Source organism: Arvicola amphibius, chromosome 4 (assembly GCF_903992535.2).
Source record: "Arvicola amphibius chromosome 4, mArvAmp1.2, whole genome shotgun sequence".
Classification (NCBI taxonomy): domain Eukaryota; kingdom Metazoa; phylum Chordata; class Mammalia; order Rodentia; family Cricetidae; genus Arvicola; species Arvicola amphibius.
Genome location: NC_052050.1, coordinates 76,533,969 through 76,551,430, shown reverse-complemented (window position 1 = coordinate 76,551,430; position 17,462 = coordinate 76,533,969). Strand labels below are relative to the sequence as shown.

General features: G+C 46.1%; 1 protein-coding gene across 5 annotated transcripts in view; it reads right to left on the bottom strand.

Moving 5' to 3' along the window:
* Positions 1-8,823: 8,823 nt before the first annotated feature.
* The window catches only part of Adra1b (adrenoceptor alpha 1B), a 116,740-nt gene continuing 108,101 nt past the window's right edge, over positions 8,824-17,462 (bottom strand). For 4 of the 5 annotated variants that reach the window (XM_038324708.2, XM_038324710.2, XM_038324707.2 and 1 more), the window contains 2 exons: positions 12,466-12,612; positions 8,824-9,964 (listed from right to left, as the gene is read on the bottom strand). In XM_038324708.2, coding sequence (XP_038180636.1) covers positions 9,366-9,964; positions 12,466-12,612 — 746 coding nt within the window. In that variant the 3' untranslated portion in view covers positions 8,824-9,365. The remainder of the gene's footprint in view (positions 9,965-12,465; positions 12,613-17,462) is intronic. The other variant, XM_038324711.2, reaches the window with a different exon arrangement.

Sequence of the window (17,462 nt, the reverse complement as noted above, 5' to 3'; positions counted from 1 at the left end):
CTTGAAACGGTGCATCTTACTAAGATGAAAATATCTAATAAAAATGAGCAGTCTAGGATATACCATTAAAAATGTATAGAGGGCAAATAAGCACATAAATGACATTTGACATTATTAGTCATTAGGGAAATGCAAATGTAAGCCCCTGGAGAGTAGCACCAGCCTATTAGAACCACTGCAATTATGGCAGACTAATGTGTCTGATGCTGGCGAGGAGGCAGAGTTAAACTAACTGTCTCATCCCTTGCTGGCAGGAATGTAAATTGGCCCAGCAATATTAGAAACAGGCAAATTTTGTAGAGTTAAATATGCATTTACCAGACACGCCAGCAATACCAGTCTTAGGTATTTACCCAAGAGAAAGTGTGTGTGAGTGTCTATAGACCATAACATTATTAGTCAAACTTAGGAAAACTACTCCCTTTCCAGAAAAATAATCAACCCTGAACGATGTTTTCAGGGTTCCTAGATTCGATGAAGCCAACACACAGGTTCCAGGTTAAGTAGTCTTAATCTAGAATTCCAGAACATTCCCCCAAATGGGAGCCAGGGGAAGGGCTGCAGAGAAAATCCAAGCTGAATTGCAAAGCATGTATTCATTCGCGTCGCGTACTCGCCTTGGACAGCAGGTGGCGCGCCCGTCTGCCTCAACTGCGAGCTGGTCGCATTCCAAGAACCTGTTGGTCGCAAGGGGGCGTGGCTCGGTGCGGGTCCCTGTCTCCTCTAAGGAACAGAAGGAACAGCAAGCATGCAGGAAGGACGCTCGGTTGTAGGAGGCGAGGAGCAACCCCAGGGTCCTATTCTTTCCCAGTGGTGAGCTGTAGCTGTGGCGTTGCCTGCCTGCTGAGCGCGGTGAAGAAACACGCGGGTCAGGGGTGCTCCCAGCGCTCGGATGTGGTGTCCCAGCAGAGCTTCTGGCAAGAGCAGAAAACACAGAAATCCGACTGCAAATACTTCCACATGTCGAAACCTTCCTGCATTATTTAAAAAGCACGAAAGCTGGAGATGTAGCTTAGTTTTAGACTCTTGCCTAGTTTGTGTGAGTAAGGAGGATTTAGGTTCAATCCCTTGTACTGCAAAATCCAAGTGAAATAAAACCAAAACGAAACGCATCAAAATAACTACGGTTTGCTTTTTGGAAACTCTGACTCTCTTACAAAACTGTCATTCGTCTGCACACTAGACTTCTTCCTCGTGGGCAAGAGTGTACATGTAAACCAACCGGGAACCGGGTCTGGAGGGTAGCAGTTAAAGCCTGGAAAGCAGCGAAGCTCATCCTGGGGAGGGAAGGAGAGACCCCTCTAACATAGTGCTGGGGAAAGTGGGTCCCAGAAGACGGTAGGCATTGTCAGGCTATCCAAGTAGTTGACATGTATATCCTTCCTTACAAGATGAAGGTATCTGATGTTCAGACAAAATAGTGGTTTGTAAGAGGATCAGGGTTTCCAAAAACCAAACAGCAGTTGTTTGCATGGGGTGCAATCTAGCCCCGTTCCCAAGGCAATAATGCTTTAGAGCAATGCACGCATGGTGGAACACATCTGTCACTCCAGCACTGCCAAGGTTGAGGCAGGAGGATTACCTGGAGTTCAAGCCCAGCTTGCGTGAGTTACAGGCTGACCCGAGTTAATATGTAATGCCCCGTTTCTGGGATGATGATGATGATGATAATGATGATGATGTTTGGTCATGGACCAACTGTGTCTTAAGAATATAGACAGACAGATCAGGTGCCTGCCTGGGTCTTCCATTTGCTAAAGCAGTTGGAAAGAGTGGGAGGTAGGATATGTCTTTTTTTTTTTCTTCCTGAAACGGGGTTTCTCTGTGTAGCTTTGGCACTTGTCCTGGAACTCACTCTGTAGACCAGACTGGCCTTGAATTCACAGAGATCCTCCAGTCTTTAATTTAATTCCAGCAATCACTTGATTGCTGGAATTAAAGGTGTGCACCACCACCTCCAGACATGTCTGCTTTTTCTTTTCTTTTCTTTTTTTTAAAATAAGCTTTCTGAATAATCCTTCCACTCTCCCTGTTTTTGCTTGTTTTATCATTTTGTTTGAGACAGGGTTTTACTCTGTAGCTCCACTGACCTGGAACTCACAGTGTGGCACATGCTGGCCTTCGAACCTCTGATTCTTCTGTCTCCATCTCCCAAGTTCTGGGTTCACAGGTCTGCACCACCACACCCGGAAACTCTCCGAGTCTGAGAACTACGGCTTTTGGTAGTTTAGATGTGACAGCGTGTTATGAGTATACAGCTCCTTCCAAAGTTGATTCTCTACTCCAGACGTTCAGATGTGGGTCTGTAATCCCAGCCCTTGGGAGACTGAAGCAGGAGAATTTTGGTGATTTGGAGGCTAACCTTGGCTATGTAGTGAATACCAGACCTTCTTGCAAGGTGACTCGGCTGGTGAACAAGCTAACCACCAAGCTTGACATGAAGTTTGATCTCTGGGATCCACATGGTGGATGAAGACAACCAACTTGTACAGATTGTCCTCCGGCCTTCACACCCTCAGGGTGGCATGTGGCCTGCTCCCCTATATACAATAAATAAATAAATAAATAAATAAATAAATGAATGAATGAATATAAATAAATAAATGTAAAATAATCAGAAATAAACAATAAAAACAAAACAGGGCCAGGAATGTGGCTAAGTTGGTAGAGAACTTGCTAACAGGTATGAAGCCCTGGGTTCTTATCCCAGCCCTGTGATAAGCCAGACGCGTTGGTACATTCCTGTTAATGTTGGGAAGGTAGAGGCAGGAAAATCAGGAGTTCAAGGTCATCCTCCATTACACAGTACATACCAGGCCAGCTTGGGTTATAGGAGAACCTCTCTCAAGAGCCCCTTTCCTTATTACTGTTGATAGTGCTGACCTATCATTAATACCATTGAATATTAATTTGCTGCCTCTCTCTCTCTCTCTCTCTCTCTCTCTCTCTCTCTTCCTTCTTCCTTCTTCCTTCTTCCTTCCTTCCTTCCTTTCTCATCTTTTCTTTTCTTTTTTTTGAAACAGGGTTTCTCTGTAACTTTTGCTGTCCTGGAACTCAGTTTGTAGATCAGACTGGCTTCAAACTCACAGAGATCCACCTGCCTCTACCTCCTGAGTGCTAGGATTAAAGGTGTGCCCCACCATGCCTGGCAATGTGTGTGTGTGTGTTTTAATGTTTCTCATTTCTTTGTTTCCTGGATTGGCTCATTGATTTCTCGTTGCAATGGTGTATAGAAGATTATCTAGTTACTCCAGTTTTATCTGTGAAGCTTGGGGCTCAGGAGCATCAAACCTCAAAAAACTAAAATCCAAATCAACTAACCAACCACAGCAAAACCCACTGAGACCTGGGAAGGGTGTCCAACAAAAAGGGCTAAATTCGTGACTTTTAAAAGTTTCAAAAGACAAGTATCACATGGAAAAATCTTCCAGTGACCAAATGCTTGGCAGAAACAACTTGATAGGGGGAGGATTTCTTTTGGCTTATGGTTTCAGAGGTCATGGCTGCATGACATCATGTATTCAATCAGAATACCATTGTGGCAGGTTACTATGTAGTGAGACAGTTATTCCCTCCCTAGATAGATGTGAAGTATAGAAAAAGTATAGAAAAAGGGTCAAGATGCAGCCCCTCCCTACATGCTCCCAATGACCTAAGTCCTGCCTCCTTCCTTTTACTGCCTCCCAGTAATGCCATACATCAAGAATCCATCACCATCCCATTCTCAGTGGCATGCTTGATGATGAGGTCTAACCCGCTGAGAATGATGCTGGACCATGTACCCCTGTGAGAATGATGCTGGACCATCTATACCTGTGACACACTTGATGTGGCAATTACTGACCTAGTGTGTTTGAGCCAGACTGATTTCCCTGAAACTGGACCTGGGTCTTCTACATTGTATTTTCAAATCTGACACAGGCCAGGTCCATAGTTCTTATTGATTCCCCTCCCAGCCGCCACCTCTGTGAATTTAGGTTCTTCTGCATTTTGATAGAGTTGGATTTGTTGAGAAATCTGTAAGTTGATTTTCATGAGTTCATCAGGAGATTTAAGGCATGAATAAAACATGAAACTAGCCTCGCTATGTTTATTTTTCATTAGCTATCATGAGACCAATTAAAATTTAATTTCTTAGATTTATTTATGTGTATAAATCTTTTGCTTGCATGAATGTATGTGCATCGTGTATGTATGTGAATCACATATGTGCTTGGTGCTATTGGAGGTCAGAATAAAGCGTCATATCCTACAGGGTTGAGAGCCACAGTGTAGATGCTGGGAACTGAATCAGGTCCTTTGAAAGAGCAACAAGTGTTCTTAACCATTGAGTCATCTCTCCATTTTCATCAGATAATTTTAAAAATACATTTTACTTATTGTTTATTATTATCTCTCTGTGTGTGCACATGTGTGTGTGTGCATGCGTGCACACATGTCATGGTGCATGCTTGTAGGTCAGAAGACAACTTTTGGAAATTGGCTCTCTTCTTTCACTGTGGATTTTGGAGACTGAATCCACACCATCGAGCTTGTAGGAAAAGGATATGTACCTGCTGGTTCATCTTTGAGCAGGATCCCATGTAGCTCAGGCTGGCCTTGAACTCCCGATGATCCTGCCTGTGCTACCATGTGCAGATATGTCACCAGATGTTTGAAGAAGCTGCTGATGTTGGAAATATTGAAGACGGCTGGATGGAAGGCATGGGGTACATGCCTGTAACTCTTAACGCTTGGGAGACTGAGGCAGAGGGATTGTTGTGAGTTTGAGGTTCACTTCAGCTACCCAATAAGTTTAAGGCAACGTGGCTATGTGATAAAATCCTGTCTCCCAAACCAAACCGGAACATATAAGATAGTGCTGATTCGTGCAAATTCTTTCACATTTCGTCTTCTTTAGCTCCCATCCTAACCTTGGGAGGTAGGTGCTAAACAGATCCTCAGCGTACATGCAAGACTTGGCGCATAGGTGGCTTCTGGTCTGAATGGGAGCACTGACTTGAACCCCTGTGCATGCTGGCAGCTGTTCTGTGCCTCCTTCTTCAGGCCCTCACCCACAGCATGTGTGCTGCCTAAGACACCCATGCTTTCTTCCCTAGTCACACTCTTAGAACCACCAGCAATGTGTGTGTGCATGTGCAATTTGTGAGCATGTGTATGTGTTTGCATGTGCACACATAAATGCCTTATGCAGCTGTGCACCTGATGTGTGTTTATGCAGAGGCCAGAGGTGAACGCCGGCATCTCTCGCAATCATTCTTCGCTTTAGTTTTTGAGACAGAAGCTCTCACTGAACCCGAAGCTTGCCATTTCAGCCGGACTGCTGGTCAGTGAGGCCCAGTGTCTACCTGTCTCCATCTCTCCAGTGCTGGGGTCCAGATGATCACCATGGTGCCTGGCTTCATTTTTTCAAGTTATTTTTTTGAGAATCTTGTATATATTTATATCATTTCCACCCATCTCTCTCCCTGCTTCAACTCCTCCAGTGTTCTCCTACCTCACTCACTCCCAAATTCATGACCTTTTCTATAATTATTGTTGCTACACACACACACACACACACACGCACACACCTACACAATACACATAATGCATGCACACACATACACACATGCATGCACACACATACACACCTGTGCACACACATGAACGTGTACACACATGCACACACACTATACTGAGCCCATTTAGTGTTGCTCTTACATACACATGTTCAGGGCTGACCACTTGGATTTAGATAATCTACCAGGAGGTTCTTCACTAGAGAAGATTGATTGCCTGTGCCTCCCTCCCCCGCCCCCGCCCCGCAGCCATTGATTGCCTTGTAGCTCTTTATCTAGGGGTGGGAACTCGTGAACTCTCCCCTGAGTTGGCATGTGGGCTAGGCTTGTCATTATGCAGGTCTTACTTAGGTAACTGTAATGTTGTGAGTTTATGAGTACATCATCCCTGTCTGGTCTAGAAGGATGCTATGGATGCTGGTCCTCTGGCTCTTACAATTGTTCCATATCCTGTTACTCCACATTCCCTGAACCATAAGTATAGCGGTTGTATTGCATATGTAGATTGGGGCTGGGGCCCTGCTTTTTCTATGGGTGCTGGAGATTCAAACCCAGATCCTCATGTTTGTGCAGCAAACACTTTATCCACTGAGAGACACTTCCGCAACTCATCCACAATGATTTACTAACTTAAAAATATTTTCTCTTGAGAAAGTGTCTTAGGTAGCTCAGGGATGTAGAGGCTGGCCTTGAACTCCTGATCCTCCTACCTCACCTCCCAAGCCCTGGGATTAGAGATGTGCTAGACTAGTCTAACTTTTATTCATGTTTTAAAATTTTATTTTTATTTTATTTTGGCCTGATCTTTTTGAGTAATGTTTCTTCAGGCTTCAGAAAACACACACACACACACACACACACACACACACACACACACATATATATACAATAGATGTGTATATATAGGTATACATACATATATATGTGTGTGTGTTTAAAATTTGTTTGTCTTAAGACTGTATCTGACTTCTCAGCTCAGGCTGTCTTCAAACTAACCTCAACTTCCTGAGGTTGTTGAAGTAAGACACCGTTCTGGCCCACAACATTCTTTAAGTCTGTGATGAACATGTGTCTTTCTTTTTAAAGACGAATCCTGGCAAGGCATGGTGGCACACACCTATATGCCCAGCACTTGGGAGACCGAGGCAGGAGGATGCTACTGGATGAATAACAAGACCTATCTAAAGAAAGAAACAAACTGAAAGAACCCCTTGCAAAAAAGTGAACCCCGAGATCTAAGGCTATGGAGTCTATGAACAACTTGAAGTTCTATTTATGGTCTATATATTTAGATTTCCTAAATTTCAAATATCCACGTAGACTACTGAATAAGGAAAACCTCTGCGCATAGCTGCCGTTTGCTGAATGCTCACCGAGTGTCTGGCACGGCATTTGCTGTTCCGCCCTCACCGTATCCCTCGGTCTCCTCAGGGCTAAATGTACACACCATTGTTTATCGTCAATTTCTCATAGTAAATTAAGTTGAGGTTAGATTGGTGACATAAACTGCTGAACATGACAAGCTGCTGAGTGGCAGAGGTGGGATTTGATCCTGGCTCTGGAGGGAGATCTGTCAATCCAGCTTGCCAGGCTGCCTGCTTCGTTACTCCGATCGGCAGATTTACTCTGACGCAGGTCTGAGAGGTGACAAATGGACCTACAGCATTTGGGTGGTCAGAGGGTATAGAGTGACGGGTGACTTTGTACTAGGCTGGAGTCCAGATCACAGGCGACCTGTCCATCCTCAGAGCTCTGGTAAACTGCCCTCCCTGGGCCCGGATGCAGTGAGGGATGTGGAGAGGCCAGCGTCATGCTGGCTTGGCTTGAGGCTGATCTGGAGCCCTGTACTCTCTGGGGGGTGCTAGCTACTACTTGGCCAGTGTTCACTCTGGAAGGAGGCAGGCAGCTGCCACCACTCTGAGCACCCCCCCCCCCCAATGTCTGGGTGACCTCCAGATACCAGACACTGATGAACTAACTGTATCCAAGCATCGCAGGAAATGCCTTTGGTGCCTGTGGTTTCAGATTTCCAAGATCCAAATTTAAAATGTCCAGACATTTGCATGTCCGCGTTGACACGGGGCGGGGGGAGGGGGACAACCTTCATGAACCTTGTTACTTCCTAGTGGGCTGTAGGAGCGAAAGGAAGTCAGAGATAGCAAGGCGAAGTGCCTGAGGCCCCGCAGAGCCAGGGCTTGACCCCAGGTCCGGCTGGGCCAAATTGCTTTCACTCTACAAGACCTGCAAGACCTGCGAGGTTCTGGGGTGACCCGGACAGGCCCAGGGAAGGAACTGAGGGAGGTGGAACCTGAGAAGGCCAGGCTCTGTCCTCTCCATGCGTTCCCCACTCTCTTCTCTCAGGATCCTGTAGAAGGATCACTTGAAGGAAGATTCGTGTTGCTAATAAAATGTGTTTGGAGGACCCAAGTTATTTCTTCTTCCCTGGGAATAAGGTTTATTTCCCAGTTCTCCTCGCTTAGGTCCCCTATTCTATGTAGGAGCAAGAAGAGGCAGTTGGGAGGATGGCCTCAGTTGTGGCATGATAACACACAGTCCTGGAGACACAAGCAAAATTAATGGGTTCTTGTAACTTTGGTGAAACTTCGGAAAATTCTTGCTGTTGCATTTTAGTGTGTGTGTGTGTGTGTGTGTGTGTGTGTGTGTGTACATGTGCCACACACCACAATGCCTTAGAGGATGTCAGAGGATAACTTGGCCAGATTCAGTCCCCTAATTTCACCACGTGGGTCCCAGGGATCCAATTCAGGTCGTCAGGCTTGGCAGTGAACACCCTTACCTGCTCAACCATCTAGGCGACCCTTGCCAAATTCTTAACCGCAGGCATCCATCCGTAGAAACAAGGACTTGGCTGAGATGATTCTAGTTCAGCTTAGGACACCTGTGCATCTAGGATTAACTCATGACATCCTAGATGGAGGATTCTAAATTGCTTGATTTTTTTTTTTTTATTTTGGTGTGTGTATTTGTGTGTATACCTTTTGGGATGGCATTGTTTATAGTTTCTGTGGTATTGACTCCTTCAAGTTGTCTTCGGGCCCCCACACCTGCTGTGGTACCTGTTCACCCTTACAGCTAAATAAAATAATAAATACGATAATGATAATAGCAACAGTATCACTTATAATATGATAGCTTAACCCCTTTCCCCCAAAAGAAAGGACTTAGAATTCGATCAGACATGAAGGAAGAGGGAATGCGAGGCTCTCCCTGTCTCTCTCCCCACAAATTACTCGAAGCCACACACGAGAAATGATTTTTAATATCTGACTTGGTTTCCAACCCCATTAAAGTGCCAACATTGACCAGAGAACACGGAGGGGCTTGAGAGGTACAAAGTCAAGAGACGAACAATAAAACCTGACTTCGCCAGGGCTCGCACACACTCCGCCTCCACGCGCAGGCGGGCAGGCCCCCCACAACGCACCCATGCAGTCCACACGTACACAGCACAGACACACGCACGTGTACCCACAGATAAATACGCATAGAGGGGACTCTTTATATATATATATATACAGAGAGAAAAGAGAGAGAGACTTAAGTCCCGGCCGGCCGGCGTCAGGGGGCCCCCAGGCTCTCAGCATGCTCAGCCCAGCTCTCCGCTGTACCTGGCACCCATGCCCCTGCCAGAAAAGCAGCTGCCCCTCTCCCCGCCCCCCTCCCCCTTGTCCCCTTGAGACCCTGTGTCTATCCGGGGCTGACACTTTTCCCCCACGCCCTCCCTCCCCCCACGATGGTGTCCTCCCCCGGGGTGTGTGTGGGGGGGTGGGAAGGAAAGGGACCCTAAAAGTGCCCGGGCGCCAGGGGCATGTTGCTCTTGAAACCCGGCTGCCCATTAACCAGATCGGTCGTGGCGTCGCAGGCCCCGTTGCTGGCGTCGCCCTCGGTGCCGGGGCTCTCTGGCTCGCCTAGGAGCTTGAAGGTGAAAAGGGGCCCGGAGTCAAGGCGGCTGCGACGGCCCTGAGGCTCTGGCAGGCTGAGCAGCGCCCCGGGTTTCCACTCGGGGAAGGCGCACAGCTCCACTGGTGGCTGCGCTCCGCGACCCAGGTAGCCCGGGCTGGGCGAAGCCGAGGGCAGGGTCCTCTGGCTGCCACTCATGCAGCTGCCGCTGTCGTCCAGAGAGTCCTTCCGCGACTGCGATCGCTCCAGCGATCCGCCGCGGGTCCACGGCCGATAGGTGTAAGCGCAGCCGCCCAGACGGCGGCGCCGGCGACGCCGGCGGCCACCGCGGCACTGGCACCCAAGGATACGCACGAAGGCGCGCTTGAACTCCTTGCTGGAGCACGGGTAGATGATGGGGTTGAGGCAGCTGTTGAAGTAGCCCAGCCAGAATACCACCTTGAACACGGCGTCCGGAGGCTTTAGGGTGGAGAACAGGGAACCTGCAGGGGTGCAGACAGAAAGACAGTGGTTGATCAGTAAGGTTTCTTCTCCGCAGCTCTCCTAAACTCGGCTTGGTGGCAGTTTCCCCACACCCATGTTTTGTCCCAGGTGATTTTCTATCCCTGCAAGCTAGCCTTTTCTATTTTTAAATAAACGAATTTATTGGGGGGTGAGGCAGGTGCTCATTGGTTAAGAGGACTTGATGCTTTGTCACAAAGGCCAGCGTTTGAATGCCAGCACCCACACGGAGAAATCCCCAAATTCCGGATCCAATGCCTCTGACGTCCTCTTCTGGCCTCTGGGAACACTACATGCATGATCATATGTACTCACACAGATATACACATTGACACAGATTTAAAAAAAAAAGAGCTTGGTGGTGGTGGCACACACCTTTAATCCCAGCACTTTGGAGGCAGAGGCAGGCAGATCTCTTTGAGTTTGAGGCCAGTCTGGCCTACAGGGCGAGTTCCAGGACAACCATGGCAGTTACACAGAGAAACTTTATCTCGGAACAAAACAAAACAGGAACAAACAAACGAAAGATAAATCAGGTGTGGTGGAGTACACTTTTAACTCCAGCACTTGGGAGACAGAGGTAAGTGGAACTCTGTGAGTTCAAGGCTAGCCTAGATCCCTAGTGAGTTTCAGGTTTACAAAACAAACAAACAAACAAACAAATAAGTAAATAAGTAAGTAAATAAATAAATAAAATGAATAAGAAAGAAAGATGAATGAAGTCCAGCTAATAACTTCTCTTCTGTCTAGGAAACCTCTCCTGATTTAGGTAAACAGATTCTATAGTCCAGCTGTTAGGTTTCACAGTTCAGCACTTATTCCTTCTACCCACCTGATCTTAGTCAGGTCCTGGCTGCCTATGCCGGGTGCTTTACCTATATTATTATTTAATCTTTCTCAAAAACCTAGGGGATATGTACTGATTTGTTCCCATGGTAAATAGGAGCCATGTTAAAAACCCCAAAACGAGTGACATGCACCCTTAACAGCAAAAGAAGATGACATAAAAGACTTTAAGGAAATTTTGGAATGAAGAAAAATGACATAGTGCTTCGAAAGTATAATCCACAAGGCAAGACGAGAAGCTGTTTATATTCTTTCGAACAGCTAAAAGGTTGATATTAAGAATATAAGAAACTCTCTAACATGGAAAAAGAGCGGAAGAGGTCTTGTGTCCGAAGCCTCAGGTTCAGTTCCAAGGACTGCAAAGACAAACGAGGGAAAAGCCTTCCTCCTTGTCTGCTAGGGGACTGTCAGCATTTGGGCATCTGTACTGGCCTCACCTTGGAGTAAACATCCTTGTCTGTGTTCACTAAGAGCACCTCCTGTGCACATTCACTATGCTCCTTTTTAAAAGGGCCCTGCTCACTCCCCCCTCTGTCTCTGTCTCTGTCTCTGTCTCTGTCTCTGTCTCTGTCTCTCTCTCTCTCTCTCTCTCTCTCTCTCTCTCTCTCTCTCTCTCTCTCTGTCTCCATCTGTCTGTCCCACCCACTTCCTCTCTTCTCTTCTGCTACTCCTGTCCACAGAGGCTGGTCTCTCCTCTCCCTCCCCCCTTTTACCATGTGTTTTCCTCCAATAAAAACCTCTGCCACCTGATCTCTGTTGCATGGTATCTTTCTCTCTCTCTCCCCACCTTTTTTTTTTTTTTTTGGTTTTTTCGAGACAGAGATCCGCCTGCCTCTGCCTCCCAAGTGCTGGGATTAAAGACGTGTGCCACCACCGCCCGGCTTTCCCCACCTTTTAAAAATCACAAAAGAGATGGCTCAGTGGGTAAAGGCAGTTGCCACTAAGCCAGGCAATATGTGTTTGGTTCCTGAATCCAATATGGTGAATGAGGCAACTGGTTTCTGCAGTTTGGCCTCTGACACCCACATCTGCACAATCTCAAATAAATGTTAAAAATAAATAAATAAATAAATGAATAAATAAATTTATATGTTGAGTTATGCCTGTAATCCCAGTGCTCAGGAGGCTGAGGCAGGAGGATTGCTGGAAATTTGAGGTCATTCTGGAATGCATATTTCTAGGCCAGCTTGGGCTTCTGAGTCAGGTTAGTCTGCAGTGAAAAATGAGATTCTGTCTAAAAACAAGCAAATAATCATAAAAAAAAACCAACAACAAAAATCTCCCAATCAATCAAGTAACCAGCCAAAGGTGCAAAAACAAAACACCTCCCCAACACACAAAAAAAAGCAAGACCAAATAAGAAACCCAGAAGAAGACAGGGTTCCCAGCAGCAGTGCACTCAAAGGAAAAAAAAAAACATAGGCAAAGAAAGCAGATAATTCACACAAATGCAGACAAGATGCTCCAAGTATCAGGTTGTTAAATCCATTGAAATAGAAGCCACAAAGTGAGAAACCATGTCTTCTCAGATGATAGGAAACATTAGGAAGCTGCCAAGTAAGGCTGTGGGGACATGAGGAGCCCCCGACTTTGGCTGCTAAAGGGACAGGTTGTGTAGACATCTGGGAGTAGATACTGGCATTATTTGGTTCAACTAAGTGTGAACACACTTGGAGCTGGGACAGGTCACAGCACTCGAAGAATTTCACATCACACCATAAGGTGGCACATAGGAGGATGCCTTTGATAGTGCTGTTCGTGGTGACAGAGAACAGGAGAGAACCTGGGGAAAAGAAGGGAGGCATAGGTAAACCTGGAAAATGTGTAGTGCTGTTGACCCACGGGGGCATACCTTGTGGCAAGAAGGAAAGAGTCTAAATACACCATTCTTCACGGGAAAAAGTGTAAAGCGGGGTGAGATTTATGAATAATTTCGTTCAAGTAATTCACCAAGCAACCATATGTGTCTTGGTGAAACATTTTCAAACTAAGAAACACATCACAGAATCATATGAAACACGTAGTGTTTGCCTGGGGGTAGAGGCAGAAGGACATGGAATAGGAAATGGAGATAAAAGGAAATAAATCAATAAAATAAGAGCACTCGGCGTGGACTGATGACGAAGCAAGGCTGAGACCCACAAACACGGCCAGCTTACCCCCTGAATTTGAGACCCTACGTCATTTTATGGCAATGTCCAATTAAAAACAACCTCTATTTTAAATATGAGGCAACTGAGCCCTGGAGTGGGTAAGCAGTTTGCTCCTGGTTACACAGCAGGTCTGTACTTTAGCTGGCACTGAAACTAAATTCTATCTGAATACAAAATATGTTTTCAAATAAAAAGATGCAATCATTAACACTCTTTTTAGAGAAAGAGGAGCTATAAAAAGAGCAAAGAGAAGATGCATATTTTAAAAACAAGCAGAACCTTATAACGCAGAAAAGTCACGTTTAAACAACATTATTTTTGAGACCGGATCTAAATATGTAGCAGGCCGGATTCAAACTTGGAATCCTCTTTGCGATCCATTTTCAGGTTTTCCTGTTGTGTTTACTTATTTATGTATTTAAAACAACAGGACTGCGATTTCCAGAACGTTTTGTACTTCCAACCCATTACTCTACCGTGCAGCCTGTGGCATAAAGACTTCCGTGTTCTGTCTTATGTGTCCTGTCCTACTGTGAGCCTGACTTGTGGGTAACCATGAAATCTAACTTGACAGATGGATAGAGTACTCCCAAGTGGTGTGGATACTTCCAGAATCCCTGCTCTTGGGCTGGTGAGTTGGCTGGGTGGGTAAAGGTGTTTGTTGCTAAGTCTAACACCCTGAGTTTCTTCTTCAAGATTTCCACGGATGAAGGAGGGAACTGCTTCACGTTCTGATTCTGACAAATTACACCAAAAGCCTTGTGCCCTATCACTTAATCCAAAGATACTGCTTTGAATTGAGACACTGTGCAGAAGGCCCCTCCTGAAATGTAGCTTGTAGTGAGTGAACCCTCAGTGTCCTGTGATGGGAGTGAGTTGTACATCTTAGGCTATGGGCTTCTTTCCATAGCAGAGTCTGAGGGTCCAGGAAACAAGTCTTAACAAAAGAGGAAAAGGAATGAGAGCCTTATGCACTCCCATGGGAGGGACGTTCTGATGAGCACAAAGACAGTCAGCCTACTCCTTCACACGGGGAAGTATGGGAACCAGCATGGTGGCTATGGGCACAATGTGACCAGAGCTGGGAAGGATCCAGAGCAAGACCGCCCATTTGCTGAGCATAAACGTGTAACTTTGCCTGGTGACAAACCTGCTGAAAATGGCGGTGAATTGAGTAACTACACAAATCACAATACTGTTAAGAGCTAGTGTGCATCCAGGCTACCATCTGCACTGTGTGTTGGGTACAAGGCCTGTGCTAAGCTTCCTTACAAAATGACCTCTTGTGGCCATGGCCTTGTAAAGTCTAAGCAGAGGACTGATGACAGTTTTCCTCATGGGAATCTGTAGCGATACGTGGTTCACTCCTGTGAGCAGAAGGTACTCTTTGCTCTCAGACAGTTCAGGCAGCATAAGGGGTGACTGAATGCAGAATTCAAATGACCTGGCCGGTGTTCGGAGGTGACTATGGGACTTTAGAAGTGCTAGTTAGTTCCCTCAGTTTCTCGTCTATAAAGTGGGAACAATAACTGTTTCACAGAATTTTTAGAGTATGTGTGTGAAACTATCTATCTATGTATGTGGGGCGTGGTGGCGCACATCTAAACTTCCAGCCCTTGAGTGGAGGAAGCAGGAGGATTAGGAACTGAACGTCACTGTCAATGACGCATTCAGTTCCAAGGTCAGCCTGGGCCACAAGAATCTCTGTCTCAAAAAACAAAAATAAAACCGAAATAAAAAAATAAGGAAGAAGTAAACAAAAGAGAAGGAAGAAAATATTCACGTTAAACCCTTCACAAATGATCTGGCACCTTAAAAATGATAACAAAGGGTGGCTTTTTTGAAAGGTGCATGGGGGGAGGGTGAAAATGAAACACACACACACACACACACACACACACACACACACACACTCCTCTGCATCAGCACTAGTGTATTTCGGGGACCTCCTGGAAATATAAACATCCACGGCTGCTCAAGTTGCTTTTGAAAAATGCTACAAGATTTGCCTGTGACCCCCTTGCTGTCTCCTTTGCATCCTCCTTTGGTGACTGATAAGAAATCCACCGCTTATACTATCCAGTACAATACAAACGACATATGAGTGGCTGTTATACTACAGTGTTTAGGGAAAAACAAGGAAAAAAAGAGTCTCTACCTCTTGAGTACATTCGCAATTTTTACCCTCAAATATATATGCAAATTATTTATTCATTTAATTTTGTGTTAGGTGGGCACACGTCGTGGAGTGGATATAGATCTCACAAGACATCTTCGGGGGGTTATAGTTATCTCCTTCTTCCGTGTGGATCTGGGGTGCCGAACTCAGGTCATCGGGCTTGGTGACAAGCCCTTTACCCACTGAACCAAGTTGGCTAACCTCTTGGGTGTAGAACTAGAGGATACAGAGGACCAACGCCTCCTGTCCAGCCTTCAGGCCACCAGGAACTTCGCTCTGATCCTCCCTGGTCAAGTCAGAGTGATGTCTTTGTTCTACGTCCCACGGAACACACCCGGGCAAATCTCATCTCACCATTTCATTGCCTGTTTGTTGATATTGCCAAGCTGTGCCCTGGGCTTGGCTGAGTCCTTGTTCACTACCCAGACTGTCAATTCCTTCCAGATAGGAAACATTAATTTTACTCTCCCTGCAGATTTATATATTTTACTATAAAAATGATAGTGCTGAGTTAAAGATTACCTGTTACAAAAAAAAATCTATAAAGGAATACAAATTCTTTCTCCAGTCAAGTACAGAGAACCGGAGTTAACAGCTGTGCTTTTCTTCTGGGATTTTTTTTTTTTTTTTTTAAATAGAGGTCACAGTATGTGTACCTTTTCCTAAATTGCTTCGCTCAGATCTTTCCCCTTGCCTGGGTCTACACAGCTATGTCACCCCCTCCAATGCCACATCATACTCTGATCTGGATGCATAGTAATTTATTTTACATGCTCCCCAATGCCAGTCAAGCAGGTGATTGATTTCCAATAGCTACCCGTTGCCAACCGCAGCGATAAAAAGCCTCAGGCATTCACTTTCCCCACGAGTTGTTTGTAGGCTAAACTCCCCTGTGAGGCATAGCTGGGGCAACTGCACTTTAGGCTCTGACAGCTAGCCGGATTGGCTATCACCCTTTTGGTCTTTCTGGCCCCATTTGTGTTCTGTTTTATTTTCTCTTCCTTTAGACCTTAGTGCGATACCACCCTGCTCTCCAATAAACACTTCTGAGACAGGGTGGTGTTCACTCTTCGCCTCTGGTTGCCTTCCAACTTTCTAGGCAGCATAGAGACCGGTTTTAAATTCAAGATCCTTAGTCTTCACAGGGAGACTTAGAAGCATTTGTCAGCATGCGTGAGTCCTTCAGCGATGCCATTTATTGTTTGTTAATTTTTTTTTTTTTAAGACATACTCCCTGTAGCTCAAGCTCATTACGTAACTGAGGGTGACCTTGAACTCCGGATCCTCCTCTGTTTACCTTCCCTGTGCTGGGATCACAGGCGTGAGCCACCGCATCCAGCATCCTCGGAGATTTCTGATGGGCTGGGATGGAATTTGTTTGTGGGTAGAACCCTGAATATCCTGCCTGCATCCATGTGACTGGGCAAGTTTCATATGGTCCTTAGGAACCTCGGTTCTCATCCGTCACGGGGAGTGAGTAGCGGCAACTACACCCGGTGTTGTTTAGGATTAAGCAAGATGCAGTTTGCTAAGTCTGTAGGGGAGCTCTGTGAACCAAGTCTCTGCCCCAAGTCAACTCCCAAGTCATAGACATTTACCACATAGTAATTATTCCTGTACTGATGGGTCAGGGAATGTCATAAAAAAATACTTGGGACCTGTGATTGAAAACTTTGCATATCATTTTGGGTTAATTACTTTCCCATCTGGGGCTTCAGTTTCCCTTTTTTGACTTAGCTTGAGCCTAGTACTCTGCATCCTTGAAGTTCAGTGTCTGTGAAGTCACACAGTTCCTTGTGGGGGTAGGGGATGGGGATGGGCTTCCCTTGGCCCGCCACACGGGGGCACTGTGAGTCAGGGACTGTCGGTGCCCCGGTACAGATTCCAGGAATAGTTTGGCTTCTTCGCTCAAACTCGCCACCCCCAAGTCCCACTCCCCACCTCCACCCCAACACATTGAAGGATTAAGGCTCTACTTGCTGGACCAGCCCGTGCCCTGGTAGAGGAGCCAGAAAGCCACAGTTAACTAGAGAAGGTGCTAAGCCTCTTTGGCACGAAAGAAGATGGACCATGTCGGTCTTTTCCCCTGGGCACCCAAACTGATCCTTTCTTGGAACAGGCTGCCAGGAGACAGGAGTAAACGCAACAGGAAAAGCGGGTTCCTGGAAGGCAGGTGATCTGTTCTGGGCGGCAGGCTGCAGCGGGCTCTTTGGCAATGTCACTAACTCGATGTGAACATCGCTGGTATCTGAGCCTGGCTCTGTTTCTCCAGCTAGTGAAACAGTCTCAATGCTTCCGCCC